Below are 19,699 nucleotides of genomic sequence, written 5' to 3'. Positions count from 1 at the left end.
GGATACCCTAGGACAATCTCTCCAGTTTAACCCCATCCCCAGGCCACTTCACTTATTCATAGTAGATGTTAGTCTAAAGAAGGAATGAGGAAATGGGGACAGCCATCCCAGAACACTAGCTGGATCCTCTAATTTTGGTTGAATCACGTAAAAAGAGAGTGAATTTCAATGCAATTATCACTGTGATGTTTTCACCTACTTTAAGGGGTTAAATTTCCAAGGCTTGCCTAGGTAAACCAGGCTATCGCCTCCCAGAGAAAGTAATCTGTAATACAAATAGGCTATTCCAGGTGGCTGAATATGTCTTAATCATGCACTAATAAACCAAAGGATTAAGCACATCCTATAGAGAAAAGCAGAAGGTCTTCCCTCTGAATGGCTTACTATGGTAAGAACTCAAAAAAGGAATCTGTTTTAAGAAAGTAATAAATATCTGTTGTGGTTATAAAAATCAAAGATTGAGCAAAACCAAATTGGGAACAAACTTTGAATTATCCAGAGTCAGAAGCTGTCATAGCTAAGGCCACAGAGAAGATATACAAATAAGACAGATGCAGACTCTTTAAGGTGGCACCTGAGCTCATAAATGGTCTGGCCAGTGAGGCACTCAGGAATGAGTTGCTGACTGAGTGAGGGGTCTTGTTGAATGCCAACGGGTCTTGTGTGATATCTGTATGAATGAACTGTGGAGTAAAACTCTCAGTGAGGTTTCAAGTTTTGCAGAGAAGTCCAACATATTTTGAATATGACAAACCATGCATTCAAGGAAAAAATTTTAGTGTAACAGAGTTTTGTATCAAATCTGTAAGAGTGGGGCGCACTGGTAACCGGGGAGCCGCCACGTGGACAAGTGCAAAACAATGCACTTCAGGTTACTTGTCAGAAGGATTAAGGGAAGAAAATGTGAAGTTTAAAATAAAAACTGAAGTGTATTTCATTGAAAAAATAAACACATTCTTATGTGACTCAAAAATATATCTACACATGTGTGTATGTAGATAAATTCAGATGCACTGATGTGGCACTGACCCTAATCCACAGTTTTTGTAATTCTATATTAATTCATCTGTGCATATTCTCCTTTCTCTGTTTTATTCTTCCTTCTCTTTTGTTTCCTCAATCTTTTCCCCATAGATACCCACACTTAAGTAATTAATTTACGGTATTGGTATTGCTCTGTACAATTAATTACACTTCTAAAGTTTCAACACAGTTTTTCTGAGATCTATCCATGTTGATATCTATCTATCCACCTATCTATATAGACCAATCTATAGCTAGATAGAAACCTAGCACATTTCTTTTAGTTTACATACACTTTATATTTCCCAGAAACATGTTTTTGTTGGTCACGTAGGCTGTTTCAAATTTTTAGCTATTTAAGCAATCCTGTGATAAGTATTTTTGCCATGCATTCATATTTCTGTGTATCTATGTGAGAAATTATCTAGATTTCATATCCAGTATTAGATATGTACATATTTAATTTTATTAAATGCTGTCAAATTACTTCAGAATAACTGCACTAGTTTACAGTTCCTGTTTTCACATCCTCAGCAGAACATGATTTTATCTGACTTTAATTTTTGCCATCCAGATGGGTGTAAGGTGGCATATCATTATTGTTTTAATTTGCATTTATCTGATAACTAATGTGATTAGGCATCTCTTTACATGCACATTAGCAATTTCTGGTTTTACCTTTTGTGGATTGCCTATTTATGCTGTTTTCTATTGAGATTACTTTCTTTTTTTCTTTTTTAATATATAGGATTTGTAGATATTCTATATAGTAATGCTTTATTAGTTATATGTATTAATTAATATTGATACTTTATTAGTTATATGAGTGAACATTTATTCTCTCACAATAAAACTGTCTGCAACCTAATTTTGACATATTCAAATCCATAAAACGTTTTCTTTTATGGTTTTTGCTTTTAGTGTCTTATTAAACTTTTTCCTTTCTCATCTATATTTTCTTCAAATGGTTTTCTAGTTTTACCTTTGTTATTTTCATTTTTAATCTATCTGGAAATTATTTTTATTAACTCTTTGGAGTATAATTCATTTTTACTTTTCTTCATGTTATAAACACATTTTTGGACACCCTTTATCAAACAAATCCCTTTCTACTGCTTCATGTTGTCTCCATTATCAAACAGGGAGTTCCTTACACATGGATATATTTCTGGACTTTCCAGACTCTTCTCTTGGTCTGTTTGTCTTTCTCTGACCCATTTCTATACTGTTTTAATTTCTTTGGCTTTGTAATATGTTGTAGTATATCGTGGTGTTGATTCTTTTTGAGAAATTTTCTTACTTCTGCAATCATTACTTTTTCCATGTGCATTTTTTTTTAATTAAAGTTTATTGAGGTGACAATGGTTAGTAAAGTTACATAAGTTTTAGGTGTATAATTCTGTAATACATCATCTATATATCACATTGTGTGTTCAACCACCCAGAGTCAGTTCTCTTTCCATCACCATATATTTGATTCTGTGTGCCTTTATCTGCCACCCTCCTCCCCCCTAATCCTCTGGTAACCACTAAACTATTATCTGTGTCTATGAGTTTTTGTTTTCTTTATTTGTTTGTCTTGTTCCTTTGTTGTTTTCAGTTTTATATACCACACATTAGTGAAATCATATGGTTCTAGACTTTCTGCCTGACTTGTTTCGCTTAGCATAATAATCTCAAAATCCATCCATGTTGTCACAAATGGCACTATTTCATCTTTTCTTATGGCAGAGTAGTATTCCATTGTGTATATATACTACATCTTCTTTATCTAATCATCTATCAAAGGACAATTTGGTTATTTCCATGTCTTGGCACTGTAAATAAAGCTGCAATGAACATCAGAGCACATATATCTTTATAGATAAATGTTTTCAGATTTTAAGAGAGGCAGTGAAGAAAAAGGAACCCTCATATACTGTTGGTGGGAATGCAGATTGATGCAGCTGCTATGGAAGGCAGTGTGGAGGTTCCTCAAAAAATTAAGAATAGAATTGCCATATGACCAAGCAGTCCTTCTCCTGGGTATCTACCCCAAAAATTTACATATATTTTATCACCAGATTATCTAATTTCACTTCCCCCCCCCCCCCCCCAGATTTCAACAGAAGCTGCATTATATTTGGGGGCTAGTTTAGGGGAAATAGACCTATTTACAATATTAAATCATCATTTCTTGAGACAGATCTGGCGTATCTCTCCACTATTTCAGCTGTTTTTATGTCCTTTAATTACATTTTAAAATTTTATCCCTGATTTTGTACATTTTTATCGGTTGATTCCAACATGCTCTACATTTTTGTTGTGCATGCTATCTTTTTTTCTCAATTACACTTTCTAATCAGTAAAATGCCAGTATAAAAATAATTATCGATGTGTACATGTTGGTCTTTTATCTAATAGTCTTTTATCTAACATATCTATTAGCTTATTGATTCCCTTGAGTTTTCTATAGGAAATATACATATATATATATGGCTTTGGCCAACTTGTACCTCATCTTGGAAATTCTCAGTTTTCATACCAGTGGGTTTTAGGTAATAAAGCAGGAAAGGAGTTATAACTTAGATATGTGTATTAACTGGGAGGGAACAAAAAACACAAAACACTGCAGCAGGGCCTATAGTCACCAGTTAGTTAAGTATGATTTAGTCCAAGTTACTTAACTGTGGCTGTAAAATCAGGTCACTAGTTTAGATGATTTCTAAGGACTTGTTTGGTGCTGATGTTCTATAATCACCTCTCACTAGTCGTGAGAAGGTGAAATAGTGACACAAGATGCAGACTTGTCGTCCCCTAAAGACAGAGTCTATCCCAGTAATTAAGTAATTAAGAAGTCAGCAGCCTCCTCCCTTTCCTAATTTCCAATGCAAAGTCAATCCCTCTTCTCCCACCTTCAAGATCTCAGTGTCCCCATGCTGTCCTACAGCTGCTACAAACCCCCACTCAGTATTCACCTCAAGTCTGCTACCTGAACTCCAAGTGTAGACATTGCACCATCCTTCCTCCAGAAAACTTGGTCTATCTGTTGTCTTCTATTGCAGAAGTACTCTCCAGTTCTATGCCATGTGGAATGAATCTGGGAAATGTTTTCCTATGGAAGTATTTATACCTGAAATACTGGGGGTGCCAAAAAAATGTATACACATGACTCATATTCATCTTTTGTTATCAGTATATATTGAGTATTACAATTTTAATACAGTGTTGTTTTTTCCTTTCTTAAAATGTGTATACATGTTTTTGGTACCCTCTGTATATTTATGCATTAGCTCCCAAGGACAATGTTATTTTCACCAGACATAAAGTTTTAATCAAAATGTAAAGCTTCAGTCTACAGAAAAAGATAGTAGTAGAAATATATGCTTGGCCAGCCACCCTTCTGGAGAATTTTTAAATGATATCACACAGTCGATTCCTTTTTGCAATTGTGTAGCCTTTTATTCTTATGTGAAATTGACCTTCTGACCTTTCATAGAATATGTGCTCTGATTTCCCCAACAGTGGCTCAGGTATAGATTGAGATAGTCATACTTGATTAATCTCATTCATTCAACAAGGTTTCAGGCATCAGAAATTACTCTAGGTACCTATTAGGAGTTAGACTGTGTTTAAATTAAAAGTCAAACAACAGTTAAATTAACACGAGGAAATTATTTCTTAACCACTTTGAAAGTTCCGTATTTGAAGATCAGTCCAGGGTGATGGCTAAAGTCCAAAGAATATAGAAAAAGCTTCTGGCAAAATAGATGTTCCACACCCAGCTTCAATCTCACTCTTGACCTTCACTCACATTGAAGAGTATTTGGCTGGATGTTCGTCACAATTGTAACATCCCTGCAAAGATGAGATGCATAAATCATGCTGCACTTTCATCAAAAAAGTGGGGGAAAAAAACACACACACAAAAAAAACAGGGTATGTTTTATCCTGATGGATTTTCCTAGCTTAAACCCAATTACTCTCATTCCTTTATCCTTACCTTTCCAAGAAATTCGTTCTTTATTTTTTTTTTTTTTCATCTTTTCAAAACCTAGCTAGCTGCTTAACACCCCATGTGCAGCTAGTATTCAACCTTATCTCTTTGTAATTAGTGCTTGTGCACAGGGCAATTAATTAGCTAACAGCATTAGCACTTTTTTACCTCTCAAGGAACCAAACCAACAAAATGCTGAAGTCTAGAGGAAAAATCACTTCAGTGACTTAAATTAATTTTCTATAAGTCATCCTTAAGCTCTTAACAGAAACAACACTTTATGCTCTCACCTTCTTCCTACATTATGTAGTTGGGGTTGAAATTGGACAAGCTGCATAGGTATGTGTAATTGCTTATGAACTGACAGATTGGTGTAATACTTTAAAAGACTGCTCCCCCTCCAGTCTGTGATTTCAGAGCTTTCTCTAAAAACATCAATCTAGTCATATACTATCATTCATGCATGATGTATGTATGGGATATAGAGCATTTGCTAACAGACATATAACATTAATAGCGTCAGTGTAAGAACATCCAAACCTGTAAAGAATTTTTATGAGTTTATTTGAGCAAAACTGATTGATAACATACCGGCAAACGAGAGTTCAAATGCTCTGAAGAATGAGTTTGTCAGTTTTTTTTTTATACATTTGGAATTAAAAAGAGAATGTAAAGATTACATGAAGGTGGGAGAAAGCAAGGTACAGGAGAGTTAACAGGATGATGTGCTCCATTGAGGGTGGTTATGCCTCAGAGGGGTCTTAAAAAAGAGGATTACTCTGGCTTTTCAAAGGTGTGTTAAGCTGGATGCACAGAAACAATGAACTGGGCGTGCTTAAGGCAAAGATAAACATATTAGTAGACCTGAGGTGTGACTACCCATCATGACCTGCCCAGTCAGGAATTTATAATTAGATTACCCTGTGAGGTTACTTTTGGTCAGATTTACAACACAGTCCCATTTTCATCCACAATGGTTAAGATTAAATATTATTTATTGTGTGGCAAAAACTATGTATGTTAACCACTTTACACTTATTATTTAACTGGATCTTCATAATAATCCTGTAAGGTGGCTGCAGCTATCATCCTTTTAAGATAATTGTGGAAATTAGCTGCCAAGAGGCAAACTAATTTAGCTAGTAAGACCCTTAGCTATGAAATAGCAGAGCTGGAACTCAAAATTGGGCAGTCTGACTCCAAAGCTTATACTCTTAACAAAGTCTCCTCACTAACTTATAACTTACTGCCACACAAGGCTACTATGAAAGAAAAAAGAGGATCTATGTAAAGCAACTTCTCAGGGTGATCCGATCATAAATTCTTAACCGGGCAAGTCATGGTGGGTAGTCATGCCCCAGGCATATAAATTCTTTAGTCAGAGGTTTATCTTTGCCTTAAATAAGCCCTGTCCATTGTTTCTGTGAATCTAGGCTAACACACCTTGGAAATAAGCCATAAGCACCCTCAAGAGAGCACATTATCTTGTTACCCATCTTGTAATCCAGTCCTCAAGTTGCTTCCTCCTACTTCCATGTAACCTTCCTTACCTTCCCTCTTTAATTTCATATGCATAAAAGAAACTGCAAAACTTATTCTCTGGAGCATTTGAGATACTGCTCCCCGACATATATCATCAGTTTGGCTCAAATAAACTCTTATACAAATTCTCTAGAGGTCTGGACGTTTCTTATGTCAACACCGCATTAGCCAACATGGTAACAAGAACTTGGCCGAAGAAAGCAGAGAGTAAGGCCAAGGGAATCTGACAGGGACATACAGGCCTGTCCTCATAGGTCAAAAGGAAAATGGACAGTATTGCTGCGAGTCCTGTCTTCTAAGGCCTAGCATGGGTTGATCACTGAGTCAGGCAATACAGATATTGCTTGGCAAAAGGAGAGAGAGAGCATAAAGAGAAACTGGAGAAATGCTGGGGAGGAACTCTCCTCACACGACCACTTGGAGATCAGAAAGACCCGATATGAGACCCATTTGTGGCACTTGTCCAATGTCTCTCTCAGATGATAATCAATAGATCCTGATTGTGGATGACAACCAGGAGTTCTTAAGTGAACTCTGCTGAGGAATGAGACATCATTTTGTCCTGTTAGCCATTTGGAAGTACAGCTATCATTCTCCCTGTTCTAAGGTCTTTCATTCTGCTTCAAATCCGTCCTAGACCCTGCCACTCATGTCTCACTCTCATTATTATCAGATGTCCCTAAAACTTAAGCACCAATCTTTCAGACATGAAGAGTCTCAGCCTTCTCACTTTCTTCACTATGGCAGCAATTCTGCAGAGGTGAGAACCAGGACTCTTGTGGAAGCTACAGAAGTAGAAGATATCTCATAGAAATGATACCCAGGAACTTTCACCACACAAACAGTGCTGTTGGCATAGAAGTTGTTATTGTGTTTGACCCAGAGATGTTTCAGGTCAGTGGTATCATGAGGCTATTGTAAACAACCTCTCAGACAGAACATGCATGGGCCTGATTGTGCACAATTCTGAATGGCAACTAAAGGAATTCTCTAGGATGGAGGATGTGGTGCAATGAATATTCATATCAAAGATTCAGTAGTAACAAGGCTCAGAAAAGTGAGACCCCAGCCAATGGCTCCAGGTCAATGATAATTTTAACGGAGCTTCCTCTCAAGAGCATGGACCAAAATCCTGTTTTGGTCTATATCTTCTATTCTACAACTTTAACATTCATTCCAAAGATAAGAATTTTTCCGAGGGGCCCATTTTGACTAAGTGTGATCAATTTATCTTGCACGTTGCTTTACTGGGGGATGACCATATGACATCCTGCAAATGGGATACAAGTTCTTTCTTTGAGGAAAGGTCTCCTATGTATCCCCCAGACACATCCATCACTTGCTAGCACCCAAACACATGAACACTAGTTGATGCAACATGAAGTCACTGTTCATGGACAAAGCCCTGTTCTTGCATTAGTTCTCGAATATACAAAGGTCACATTAATCTCAAAGGCACATTCTGGAAAATGGAGAAGAACTAAGGACTGTTCTTGAGCCTAATTATGAACTCCATAATCAGCAAAACAAATAGGATGAATCACTTCATTAAGTAACTGTTCTGAATGAGAAGTACACCCTCTCCTTCCAGTGGTCTCGCTCCCTCTTGCTCTCTATCTTCCTCTCCCTCTATTTCTCTTCTGAACTTCAGTGGTGATTCTAATTTTCATAAGGTAAATTGGCCTATTATTCTCATAATCTCCCTTTTATTTCTGGACATTTGACATTGTAAAAAAGTTTAATAACTTCATTGAGATAGAATTTAACACACCATATGAGTACAGTTTATCAATTTAAAGTCTATAATTCAATGGTTTTAGTATAGGCACAGAGTTATGCAATCATTACCACTATCAATATTAGAACATTTTCATTACTTCAAAATGGAATTTTGTACCCATTATCAGTCATTCCCTATTTCTTCTTAACCAGCCACAAGCGGTCCTTAGTCTAATTTGTGTCACCTGGCATTTTTCTGTTTTGGACATTTTATATAAATGAAATCCTACAGTATATGGTCTTTTATGATTCCTTTCTTTCACTTAACATAATGATCTTAAGATTCATCCATGTTATAGTCTGTATCATTCATTCATTTTTATGGCCTGATACTATTTAATTATATGAATGTACTATATTTTGTTTATTTATCATTTGATGGATATTTAGTTTCTTTCCAGTTTGGGGCTGTTATGAATAGTGCTGCTATGAATATTTGTGTACAATTTCTTTTATGCACATATGTTTTCATTTCTCTTGGATATATACCTACAGGTGGAATTACTGGGTCATATGGTCATTCCACATTTAACTTTTGGAAGAATTGCCAAACTGTTCTCCAAAGTTGCTTAACCATTTTACATTTTCACCAGCAATTAACAAGAATTCTAATTTCTCCACATCTTCACCAGTAGATGTTATTTTTTTGTCTTTTTGGTTATAGCCTATCTTTTTAATTTCTTGATATTCTTTCAGATGCAAAATATTTTAATTTTGATGAAGTCCAATTTATCTGTGTTCTTTTGTCGTATGTGCTTTTGATGTTATATCTAAGTAAGTTTTGCCAAACTCAAACTCACAAAGATTTACTCCCAAGTTTTCTCACAAGAGATTTTTAATTTTAGCTTTTGCATTTAAGTCTATAATCCATTTTGAGTTAATTTTGTTTGGTGTAAGGAAGGGGTCCAAATCTGTTCCTTTTTATGTGGATTTCCAGTGTTTCAGTGCCATTTGTTGAAAAAACAATTTTTCTCCCATTGAATTGCCTTGGTACCCTTGACAAAAATATATTGACCATAAATATAATGGTTTATATCTGGGTTCTACTTCTTTTCTAATTATCTATATGTCTATTCTTACATCAATATCACATAGCCTTTGTAGGAAATTTTGAGACTAGAACGGTGGAATCCTCTAGCTTTTCTCACTTTTAAGACTGTTTTAGCTATTCTGATATCCTTTCATTTCCATATGAATTTTAGGATCTGCTTGTCATTTCTACTAAAACTGGGATTATGTGAAATCTGTAAATCAGTTTAAGTAGTTACCATCCTTACAATATTTGGCCTTCCAATCCATAAACACAGGCTACCTTTCAATTTATTTACATCTTTCTTAATTTCTTTCAACAATGTTTTGTAGTTTTCATAGTACAAGTTTTGTACTTCTTTTGTTCAGTTAGTTCCTAAACATTTTATAGTTTTTGATACTAGCTATTGTAAGTGGAATTGAGTTTTAGATTATTCATGTTGGTATATAGAAATATAACTGATGTTTGTATGTTGATCTTATATCACTGAATTTGTTTATTAGGGTTAATAATTTTCTTGTGCATTTCTTAGAATATTCAGTACACAAGAAAATGTCATCTGCAAGTAGAGATAATTTAACTTCCTTTTTCAAATCTGGATGCCTTTGGTTTTCTTTCCCCCCTTATTATTCTGGCTAGAACTTCAAAGACAATGTTGAGTAGAAGTAGCAAGAGCAGGCACCCATGCCCTGCTTCTGATCTTAGCGGGAAAACACCCAGTCTTTGATTCTTAAGCATTATGTTAAATGTGGGGTTATCATAGATATCCTTTATCAAGTTGAGGAAGTCTCTTCTGTTCCTACTTTGTTGAATGTTTTTATCATGAAAGGGTGTCGGGTTTATCAAATGTTTTTTCTAAAAATATCGAAGTGGTTATTGTCCTTTATTTTTTGATATGGTACATTACATTAAGTGGTTTTCACAGGTTGAACCAATCTTTCATTCCTGGGATAAATCCCATTTGATCATGGTGTATAATTTTTTTATATGCTGCTGGACTCAGTTTGCTGGTATTTTGTTGAGGATTTTACATCTATATTCATATATTTGTCTGTAGTCTTATTTTCTTGTGATATCTTTATCGGTTTTGGTTCCATGGTAATACAGGCCTCACGGATTGAATTGGGTTATTTGACTTTTTGCATGGACTCTCTTTATCCAACAATATTAGAACTCACAGGCAAAGTCAAACCGAAAGCCTTCCAAACTAGTAACACAATAAAGGTGTGATGAACTCAATTAATTTGGCTGCACAGTGAGCCTCTTCCATTATAGTTTTCTACCAAATCCTGAGGAAATGGCTTAATTTCTCTCACGCACAAATTCTACTTTCTTCTCACTCAAAGGTTATAAAACTTTGAGTATCTTGGATTTTGTAAGTTTGTTTGGCAGGTTGATAATTTGTTTTGCATTGATTCAAATTCTAGCCCTCCTGAGATTTAGCGAAATTTATAAAAAGCCTTAAAATTTGCTATATATATTAAGATTTTCTATTATTTTATCTTAATGTATTAATATAATAGGTATCAAAATGAATAAAACACATTGTGATAAATAATCAAAATAAATTTAATTTCTTATTGAACATCCACATAATGAATGGAAAGTGTTGCAGCATTATAAAGGATGTTATAATAAAACATTCTTTAGTCATTCAAAAATATTTATTGAACACCTATTATGCCCAGACAAATAAAAGATAAATACTAGGTTGAAGCTATTTTTCCATATTGGTGACACGAGATAATTTCTATGATATATTCTTGTAAAAAACAAATCTACCAAATATATGTAGTCTGATCCATTTGATTTAAAAATGTATGTATAAAATGATACACACACACATACATACTTATACAATGCATATACAACACATACATATGTATTGTAATATCCAGATATTGGACTTAGAAGTAATGGTTTAATTATTTTTTTCATCATTTTTATTCCTGTATCTATCATTTAAAAGTAATTAAGTCAATAAGTGGAAACAATAGAACTTCAGGTGAGGAAAGAAAGAAGAAAGACTTTTAAAGGGTTCATCTTGAATGTGAATTGACTTTTTCTTAGTCTAGGGTGGCTATTGCCCCCACTTTTTCCAAAGTTTACCAGGTTCTGGTTCAATTTGAATTAAGGAGCATTGATTCTATTTATCTCTAGACACTGGTCTCTGCTCACTGATATAAAGAGATGCATGTTTCATTAGTATGGCCATTAAGGTATTCACTAGTGACTTGAAGATATGCACCCTATAGGAAAATATAAAGGCCTAAAGAATCCTCAAGAATAGGGTTCATTGAATTGCACTCTGAAGGCCAAATATGAGGTGCTGCCTGTTTTTGTAAATACAAATTTATTGGAACAAAGCCATGCTCACTCATTTTGTTGTCTATAGCTGCTTTCCTAACTGTAACAACAGAGTGGAGTAGTTGTGATAACAACTGTATGGCCTGCAAAGCCTAAAATATTTACCATCTGGCCTTTTACAGAACAAGTCTGCCAGTCCCTGGTCAAAGAACTCTACTACCTCTTTATATCCATCTGAAGGAATGAAGAAGATACTGGCCCCAACATCTGGAATTCAAGCTTGATATAGCAAGGGTCACTAACAATTACAGCTGATACAATATGAGAACAATCCTAAAGTAAACTGAGCTAATGTAGAATAGCGTTAACAGCCACTTAGACATTAGAAAAAATTTTTCTGGGGAAGGTGATTTCTGAGGCCAATGCCGAAAATAAGGAAACTTAGCAGAGACAGAGGTACTTCTGCAAGTAGAGAGAAAAAACAAGTAAAAGTACAGATGTAGAGTTTAAGCAGCATAGTACTCATTTCGCCTGTTTATCAAGAGGAATTAATATGGATATTATTCGTAGTCCATTGTGCATTGGCAAGGGGGGTTCTATTCCATGCAGTCCTTCAGAGATCCAGGCTCTTTCCACCTGTCGCTCTGTCTCCTTCAGGCCTTTAGCATTCTACTTATTCAGCTGGCAGAATGGGAAAGAACACCAATATACACCTAAGAATAGTGTACATAATGTGCATTAGGCATACATTCCATTTGCCACAACTCAAGCCTAAGGCCACATCTGATTGCAAAGAAGCTAGAAAGGAATTGTAGAACTTTGCCATATTGTCACATCACTTCTCTTTTCATTCTCATTCTGAAGGACATAGGACTCAGGTTAATGTCACATTTTTATCCTTTTAAATTTTATCTGCTTATCTTTATCCACAGTGACTTCTCCTCTGATTTACTATAAACAATGTATCTTATTTAAAAATAAAGTGACTGAAGCTGCCTCTAATTACTGTGGTAGTGAGATAAACCACAAACAAATGAGAATTATTTTTCATGATTCAAAGCTTTTGATATCTTCCTTCAGGTAATAAACATAACACCATCCTCCATATTTTTCCCAGGAATTTCTGGGAAGAGTGGAATACCAGACTACTGAAAATGCTCTGCCTGTAATTATAACATGAATTTGAGAGCTGTTCATTGTAGCCCATGAGACACATGAGAATGGAATCCTGGAATAAGCAAGAAGCAGTGAGGTATAAGGTGAAGGAGAAGAAGGGAAGTCCCCCCACGTGGGTAGGCTAACAGACCATGAAGGGCCTCAGCTGACGGGAATTCCATTTGTCAGGGAAGTTCAAGAAATTGTGTTGTTTGACATTGATCTTGATGAGGTTTTCTTCCCTGCATTGGCTGGCATTACTTCCCAATATCCTCTTTTTTCTCAGTAAATACTTATCACGTAAACATTATTGTGAGTGGTATCTTCAGGACATGAGGAAAGACAAAGTTGCCTAGTATGGTGCAAACAAGCCAGCCTCAGGAACTGAGAGCCACCATCGAGAGATGGCAACACAGGGAACAGGCAGCTTCCACCAAGCCCTGTACAGGGAAAATGAACACTTTCCCCTGCCCCTCTCAGGAGTCATTGGAGAAGACACAACAGACTTCCCCAAGCACACTCCTTTAGGTTTCAAATTGTTTTACCTGTATCTTGCCAAAAAGGGCAGTTTCCAAAACTGAAGGACTTAAAACAAATGGGTTCCCACGGGGATATGCGTTACCTTTCCGTGTAACCCATCCTATGTACCAAATGATCTCTGGACCCTGGGAGGGCATATGTGGAGACTTGAAGTTTAATGCACCGCTAACCAAGTCCTAGGCACAAGGCTGAGTATAGTTTCTTGCTGGTATTAGATGACGTTGCAATAAAAAATTTGTTTGCCATTATGTAAACCCCAGAATTGAGGGGAATCAGTACCTAGCAGACAGAAAATCAGACTCTGATTCTTTGGCTCCACTGAACTCTGGCACTCAATAGGAGGCAGCCTTGCAGATACTGGGAACCACTGGCAAGACCTACTGTAGACCAAGCCACATGTGTGATGGTCACAGGCTTTGCAGAGAGGAGCTATGAATGCTTATCAGAATCTAGTACAGCAAAGGAGGCTTGTGTTTGCCTCTTTCAGATAAAGAGAGCACCATCCTTTAAAAAATGAGAATTTCATGGAGGTGCTCACCGTCAAAATATCCAATTTGTTCTCTGGGAAAAATAAAAGCCTGAAGTATCAAAGGTCTAGGCAAGTTAAAATAGTTAAAAAGTCAAAATTCTGTGAAAACACACCAAAGACTGACTCTCTGTTGAATTTAAATCTACCTTTTTTTCACTGATTCCAAAAATCGGTAGGCTCTTACGATATCTCAAGATCATAGCTGTAGATAATACCATAGCATTTGGGTTACTGTTATTAAGTAATCACAAGAATCTTTGCTCAGTACTTATTGTCAGAAATCATGCTGAAGCCTTTAGATGTTTTGTCTTATTTAATAATCACACAAAACTTTTGAGTTTGACGTGAATATTAATATCCCATCTTTCAGAAGAAATGCTGACGTTCAAAGAAGTCAAGCAATATTCAAGGGAAAACTAAAAAGTTTCTTGACTTTAAAACCACTGTTCTTAATTAGTCTACCATGTCTCATGTAAGGCACTGGCCCCAATTGCAAGAATCTCAGAGTTCCTCCACTGAGACAGGACTCATACAGAAATGAGTATGAGAGTAATTCAGGCCTGAGGACTAAGGAATTATTGGTGCTGTAGGAGTTGAGATAAGATAGAAATGTGTTTGCTAACGAAGGCTAGAAATGTTTCATGAAACAGGAAGGACATAAGCTAGTCTCTGAGAGTTGACTGGAGTTTCTGTTTGCTGACTGTCTGATGAGTCATGGGCAGGTTAACGCCTCTACTTCCTAAGGATCCATTATTTCACTAATTCTTATGAACAGACTATGAAATAAGAAGAGCTGGTTTATGGTCTTAGCATTACAGATAAAAAGCCTAAGGCCAGGAAAGAACAGTGATTGCCTCTGGGTATCCTTGTGAGATAGTCAGCAGAGACAAAATTCAGGTCTTTGGAGTAAACCTCATCTATTTCTTCCCACCATTCTGCGGACACACGCACACGTGTACACACACGAACATGTACATATATATACACGACCTCAGACAAGTAGCCACACAGACAATACTGGATTTCAGCTGTAGACTCTGACTGGCCACCGGGCTCTGGCAGACATAGATTCCATCCCGACAGATGTGTTGTTATCCCCAACTGTGCCACAACTGAGCATTTGAAGTCTGCGTCTTTAGTATTTTCATTTATAAAAATTACAGTGAAAGCATCATTGGAGATGAAAGGGCAAATGTGATCACAGAAACTAATTAGGGAAAATTAATAATTCAAGACTGCAATAAAACTGTTTTAGAGGCAGGAGTGATCTGAAAATGATCTCTGAGCCTGAGACTACTCTCCTAAAGGAGATGTCTTCAAAGAGATAAAGATAATCGTCATGAACAAGGGCCTGGGAGACTCTGCTTGAAAAATTTCCAAGCACTAAATGAATGGTCTTTTAAGTGTTGATTAACTGTGGGTTGCTGCCATGTTACTTCCACTGTCTTGCCGTTATTTCACTGAGGCCCTGAACTGGCTTTGTATTACCGTTTTATCTTCGAGACGGTGCTCCATCTTTACATATTTGTATGTATCTGTTATTAGGAAAGGGATTATTTAGCAGGAATTTTTCCTGAACATCCTCTCACTTCAATTACTCAAGGGAGAATGGCCTGGAGTATGCACTGTCAGCTTTCCAAAACTCTAGTGTTTACAAAACACCCTCAGTTCAGGTATATTTTTTCAGTTGTTAAATTTGCTGGTCGATCTGACTAGTAAAGAGAAAAGGTAGGTGTGGGGACTTAGGATATCTTTACAGAGGTAAGGCATTATTCTTGTCTGCATCAGGGAAGAACAATGCTTTTCAAAACACTTTTCTTTTTATGCAGTTCTTATAGTTCCATTGAAAGATCAGGAGGACAGACACATTTACTGTCATTTGGCAAATGGCAATACAAGGAGTTAAAATAGGTTCAGAATTTACTTGAGGTGAAGTTGAGAGGAAATGGTGAAGATGGACTTGAACTTGGTTTCTGTTTCCTGGTCAAGTGCTCTTTCTATCTCACCAATCTGTACCTACCTATTGGCCTATAGTTGTCTTTCACTAGTAAGTCATTACTTTTACGCTTTGGGAGAGAAGCTTCCAAGTTCCCACAGGTTATTACCCATCTAATACCCTCTTTTTACCTTAAAGTCTTTCTTCACAAACTTTGGGATGTTTTACCATCTAGGAAAAAGTGAAGTATTATAGAGGATAGACAGGATTTAGTTGTGCCCCTGCCCCACATTTTAGATCCTCAATATGATTAAGCTGTTCCTTATTTCCCCCTCCTCTTGCCAATCCTGACCACAGGAGAGCATCCCATTAGCCACCCGCAGTGGGATAGTAAGTTACTCCACTTCTCAGAATCATTTGCATTCTAAAGTCAGTTACTCATTTAGGGGGGAAAAAAACAAAACAAAACAAAAAAAGACTTTGTCTAAAGATCAAGGAAATATCAACCATCAGTCATTTGTGTTTTGTCCTGTATGTTAAGGATGAGGAATTTGCATGGAGTTTTTTTCTAAAATTACACCATAGATGAGGAAATTCAAGTTTAAATATCTATGGAAATTACATAAGGTTGAAAAGCTGATAAGTGTAAAAATGAGTTTAGAGGATGAAGGTAAATAAAGATACACACTTAGGAGCAGCAAACACTGATGGTTCTCTACCCAATGTCTATTTCCACTTCCATTCTTAAAACAAAACAGATCTATAATATGTGTTTCTTTCAAGCATGTAGCCTTTTCCATGTTTCCATGATTTTCAAGGGAGACTGTGTCTATTCTGAATCCTGTTTGATCTAATCTAATGGTGGTCCCCCCTTCAGTGACTGGTTTAGTATTAAACATATAATACAATTCTATCTGATATTGGAGGAAGTCTCCTGGGCAAACGGAGTTGGGATGTTCTCAAAGTTTTTCCTCATCTCCTGAAGAGAGAAATTGGCAATGGGAAATGAAAGTGCTACTGTAACCAAAACTTGAAAATATGGAAGCAGCTTTGAAACTGGGTAATGTATGGAGGCTGGAAGAGTCTTGAGATGGATGCTAGAAAAAGCCTCAATTGCTGTGAAAAGACTGTTCAGGGTGATTTTTGGTAAGGGCCCAGAAAGAAAACAGGAGAGCTGTAGGGAAAGCCTCAGTGTTCTTAGAGAATACCTAAGTAATCCTAAACAGAATGTGGATGGAAACATGGATGGTAAAGGCCATTCTGAATGAGGTCTCATATGGAAATGAGAATGTATTATTGGACAGTAGAGAAAAGCCCATTGTTGTTATAAAGTGTTGTTACAAAGGACTTGACTGCATTGTGTTTTCTGGAAAGTAAAACTCATAGACCATGCATTGGACATTTAGCTGAAGTTATTTTTAAACAACATGTTGTTGGCCTGGCGGTGGGAGAAGTCGCACGCGTGCGGGCGCGCCAAGGGACTTGTGTCCCGCGAGGACTCCAGTCCCCGGCTGGAGCCGAAGGCTGCCGCTGCTGCCGCTGCTGCTGTTCCTGCTGTCGGCTGGGGCACTGCGGGGCTGGGAGGCAGAGGAGAGGCCGCGAACCCGTGAAGAGGAGTGTCACTTCTACGCGGGGGGGGGGGGGGGGGGGGGGGGGGGGGGGACACAAGTGTACCCGGGAGAGGCATCCCGAGTTTCAGTATCCGACCACTCCCTGCACCTCAGCAAAGCTAAGATTTCCAAGCCAGCACCTTATTGGGAAGGAACAGCTGTGATAAATGGAGAATTTAAGGAGCTGAAGTTAACTGATTATCGTGGGAAATACCTGGTGTTTTTCTTTTACCCACTTGATTTCACTTTTCTGTGTCCTACTGAAAGTATCGCCTTTGGTGACAGAATTGAAGAATTCAGATCCATAAACACTGAAGTGGTAGCGTGCCCCGTTGATTCACACTTTACCCGTTTGGCCTGGATTAATACTCCTCGAAGACAAGGAGGTCTCGGATCAATAAGGATTCCACTTCTTTCAGATCTGACCCATCAAATCTCAAAGGACTATGGCGTGGATCTAGAGGACTCAGGCCACACTCTTAGAGGTCTCTTCATTATCGATGACAAAGGAATCCTGAGACAGATTACTCTGAATGACCTTCCTGTGGGTAGATCAGTGGATGAGACCCTTCGTTTGGTTCAAGCATTCCAGTATACCGACAAACATGGAGAAGTCTGCCCTGCTGGCTGGAAACCTGGTAGTGAAACAATAATCCCAGATCCAGCTGGAAAACTGAAGTATTTCATAAACTGAACTGAAAACTACTTGAGGTTATGATGCTTGAACATCCTCAATAAAGTACACCGTTTACTACTAAAAAAAAAAAAAGAAGAAAAAAAGTTGTAGGTGTGGCTTGGCTTCTCCTGACTGCTTATAGTAAAATACAAGAGGAGGAAAATGACTTAAAAATGGAAAAGTCAATCCAAAAGAAAGCAGAACTTAGAGGCTTGGAAAATTCTCAACGTATCCATCCATATTATAAAGAGAAAGTGTGATCGGAAAAGAACACTAAGATTGCGGCCAAAGGATTTTTTAACAAGATGAGTAAGCCATCTCAACAGAATCCAAGAGCTATTGTTTAAGACAATTGATGAGGAGGTGTGACAACAGCATATGACAGAATAAGATGGCCCTCTTTCTTGTCCTCCCTTTTAGCAACAATAATTTGGCATCTATCCACAGATAAAAGTGCCTTTGTAGTAACTCTGGGATCCAGCACAACCTGCCAAAGGACCCCAGAGGAGTCTTGCCTACCCCTGCATTGAGTAATAGGCAGACAGAACTCAGTCCTTGCTGTAGAACATGCAGTGGCCTGGGAACTGGCTCCAATCCCTCTCAGTCATGGTCAGAGAACCCCTGGAAACAATGTTTTAGACAATCACCCACAGAAAACACAGCCTTTGTGATAGTCTGGGTTTCCAGAGGAAACGATCCAACACAGCACTGGAGCAAAATTACAAGTTTGGGCACAATAGTGAGAGTAAAAGGAATGACTTAACTTTACCCACATCAGCTGTCTCCCAAGGTGACACAGTTTAGGATCAACAGAGATCTGGGCCATGATTTCTCCCATGGGGGAAAGTGAGAAATACAACTGATTTCTGTGTATTGATTTTATAACTTGCAGCTTTATTGAATTTGATTAGTTCCAGCAGTTTTTTGGTTGAATATTTGGGATTTTCTGTCTATAAAATCATATCACTTGCAAATAACAGTAATTTTATTTCTTCTTTTCCTATTTGGATGCCTTTTATTTCATTGTCTTGTTTAATTGTATTAGGACTTCCAGTACTATGCTGAATACGAGTGGAGAGAGTGGGCAAGAATATGTCTTATTCCTGATCTTAAAAGAAAGTTCTTGCCATTGAGTATAATGTTAGCTATGGGTTTGTCTTATGTGGTCTTTATTATGTTGCGGTATGTTCCTTCCATACCCAATTTGTTGAGGTTTTTAATCATGAAAGGATGTTGTATTTCATCAAATGTTTTTTCCTTGTCCCTTGTTACAATTTCGGCTTAAAGTCTATTTTATCTGATGTGACCATACTATCCAAAGTCATCTATAGACTCAAGGCAATCACTGTCAAAATTCCAATGACACATTTTACAGAAGTAGAAAAAACAATCTTAAAATTTGTATGGTGCCACAGAAGTCCCAAACAGCCAAAGCAGTCTGGAGGGCAAAAAGCAAAGCTGGACATCTATCCTAATCAAAACACTATGTTACTGGCATAAGAATAGACATACTTGTTAGAATGGCTATCGTCAGGAAAATAAGAGATAACAAGTGTTTGTTAGGATGTGAACAAAAGGGAACACTCATGCACTGTT

The 19,699-nt window shown here is 37.2% G+C and overlaps 1 protein-coding gene across 1 annotated transcript in view; it reads left to right on the top strand.

Annotated features, from left to right (window-relative positions):
• Nucleotides 1-18,188, top strand: part of LOC148758916 (peroxiredoxin-4-like) — a 96,929-nt gene extending 78,741 nt beyond the window's left edge. The window contains exon 6 of the mRNA XM_088796352.1: nucleotides 17,272-18,188. Coding sequence (XP_088652478.1) covers nucleotides 17,272-18,121 — 850 coding nt within the window. The 3' untranslated portion in view covers nucleotides 18,122-18,188. The remainder of the gene's footprint in view (nucleotides 1-17,271) is intronic.
• The last annotated feature ends 1,511 nt before the right edge of the window (nucleotides 18,189-19,699 follow it).

This window comes from Rhinolophus sinicus, chromosome 2 (genome assembly GCF_057876585.1).
Source record: "Rhinolophus sinicus isolate RSI-liver-muscle chromosome 2, RSI-T2T, whole genome shotgun sequence".
NCBI classification, from domain to species: domain Eukaryota; kingdom Metazoa; phylum Chordata; class Mammalia; order Chiroptera; family Rhinolophidae; genus Rhinolophus; species Rhinolophus sinicus.
The sequence above is the reverse complement of the archived record's forward strand: the minus strand, read 5'-3'. Positions and strand labels throughout refer to the sequence as shown.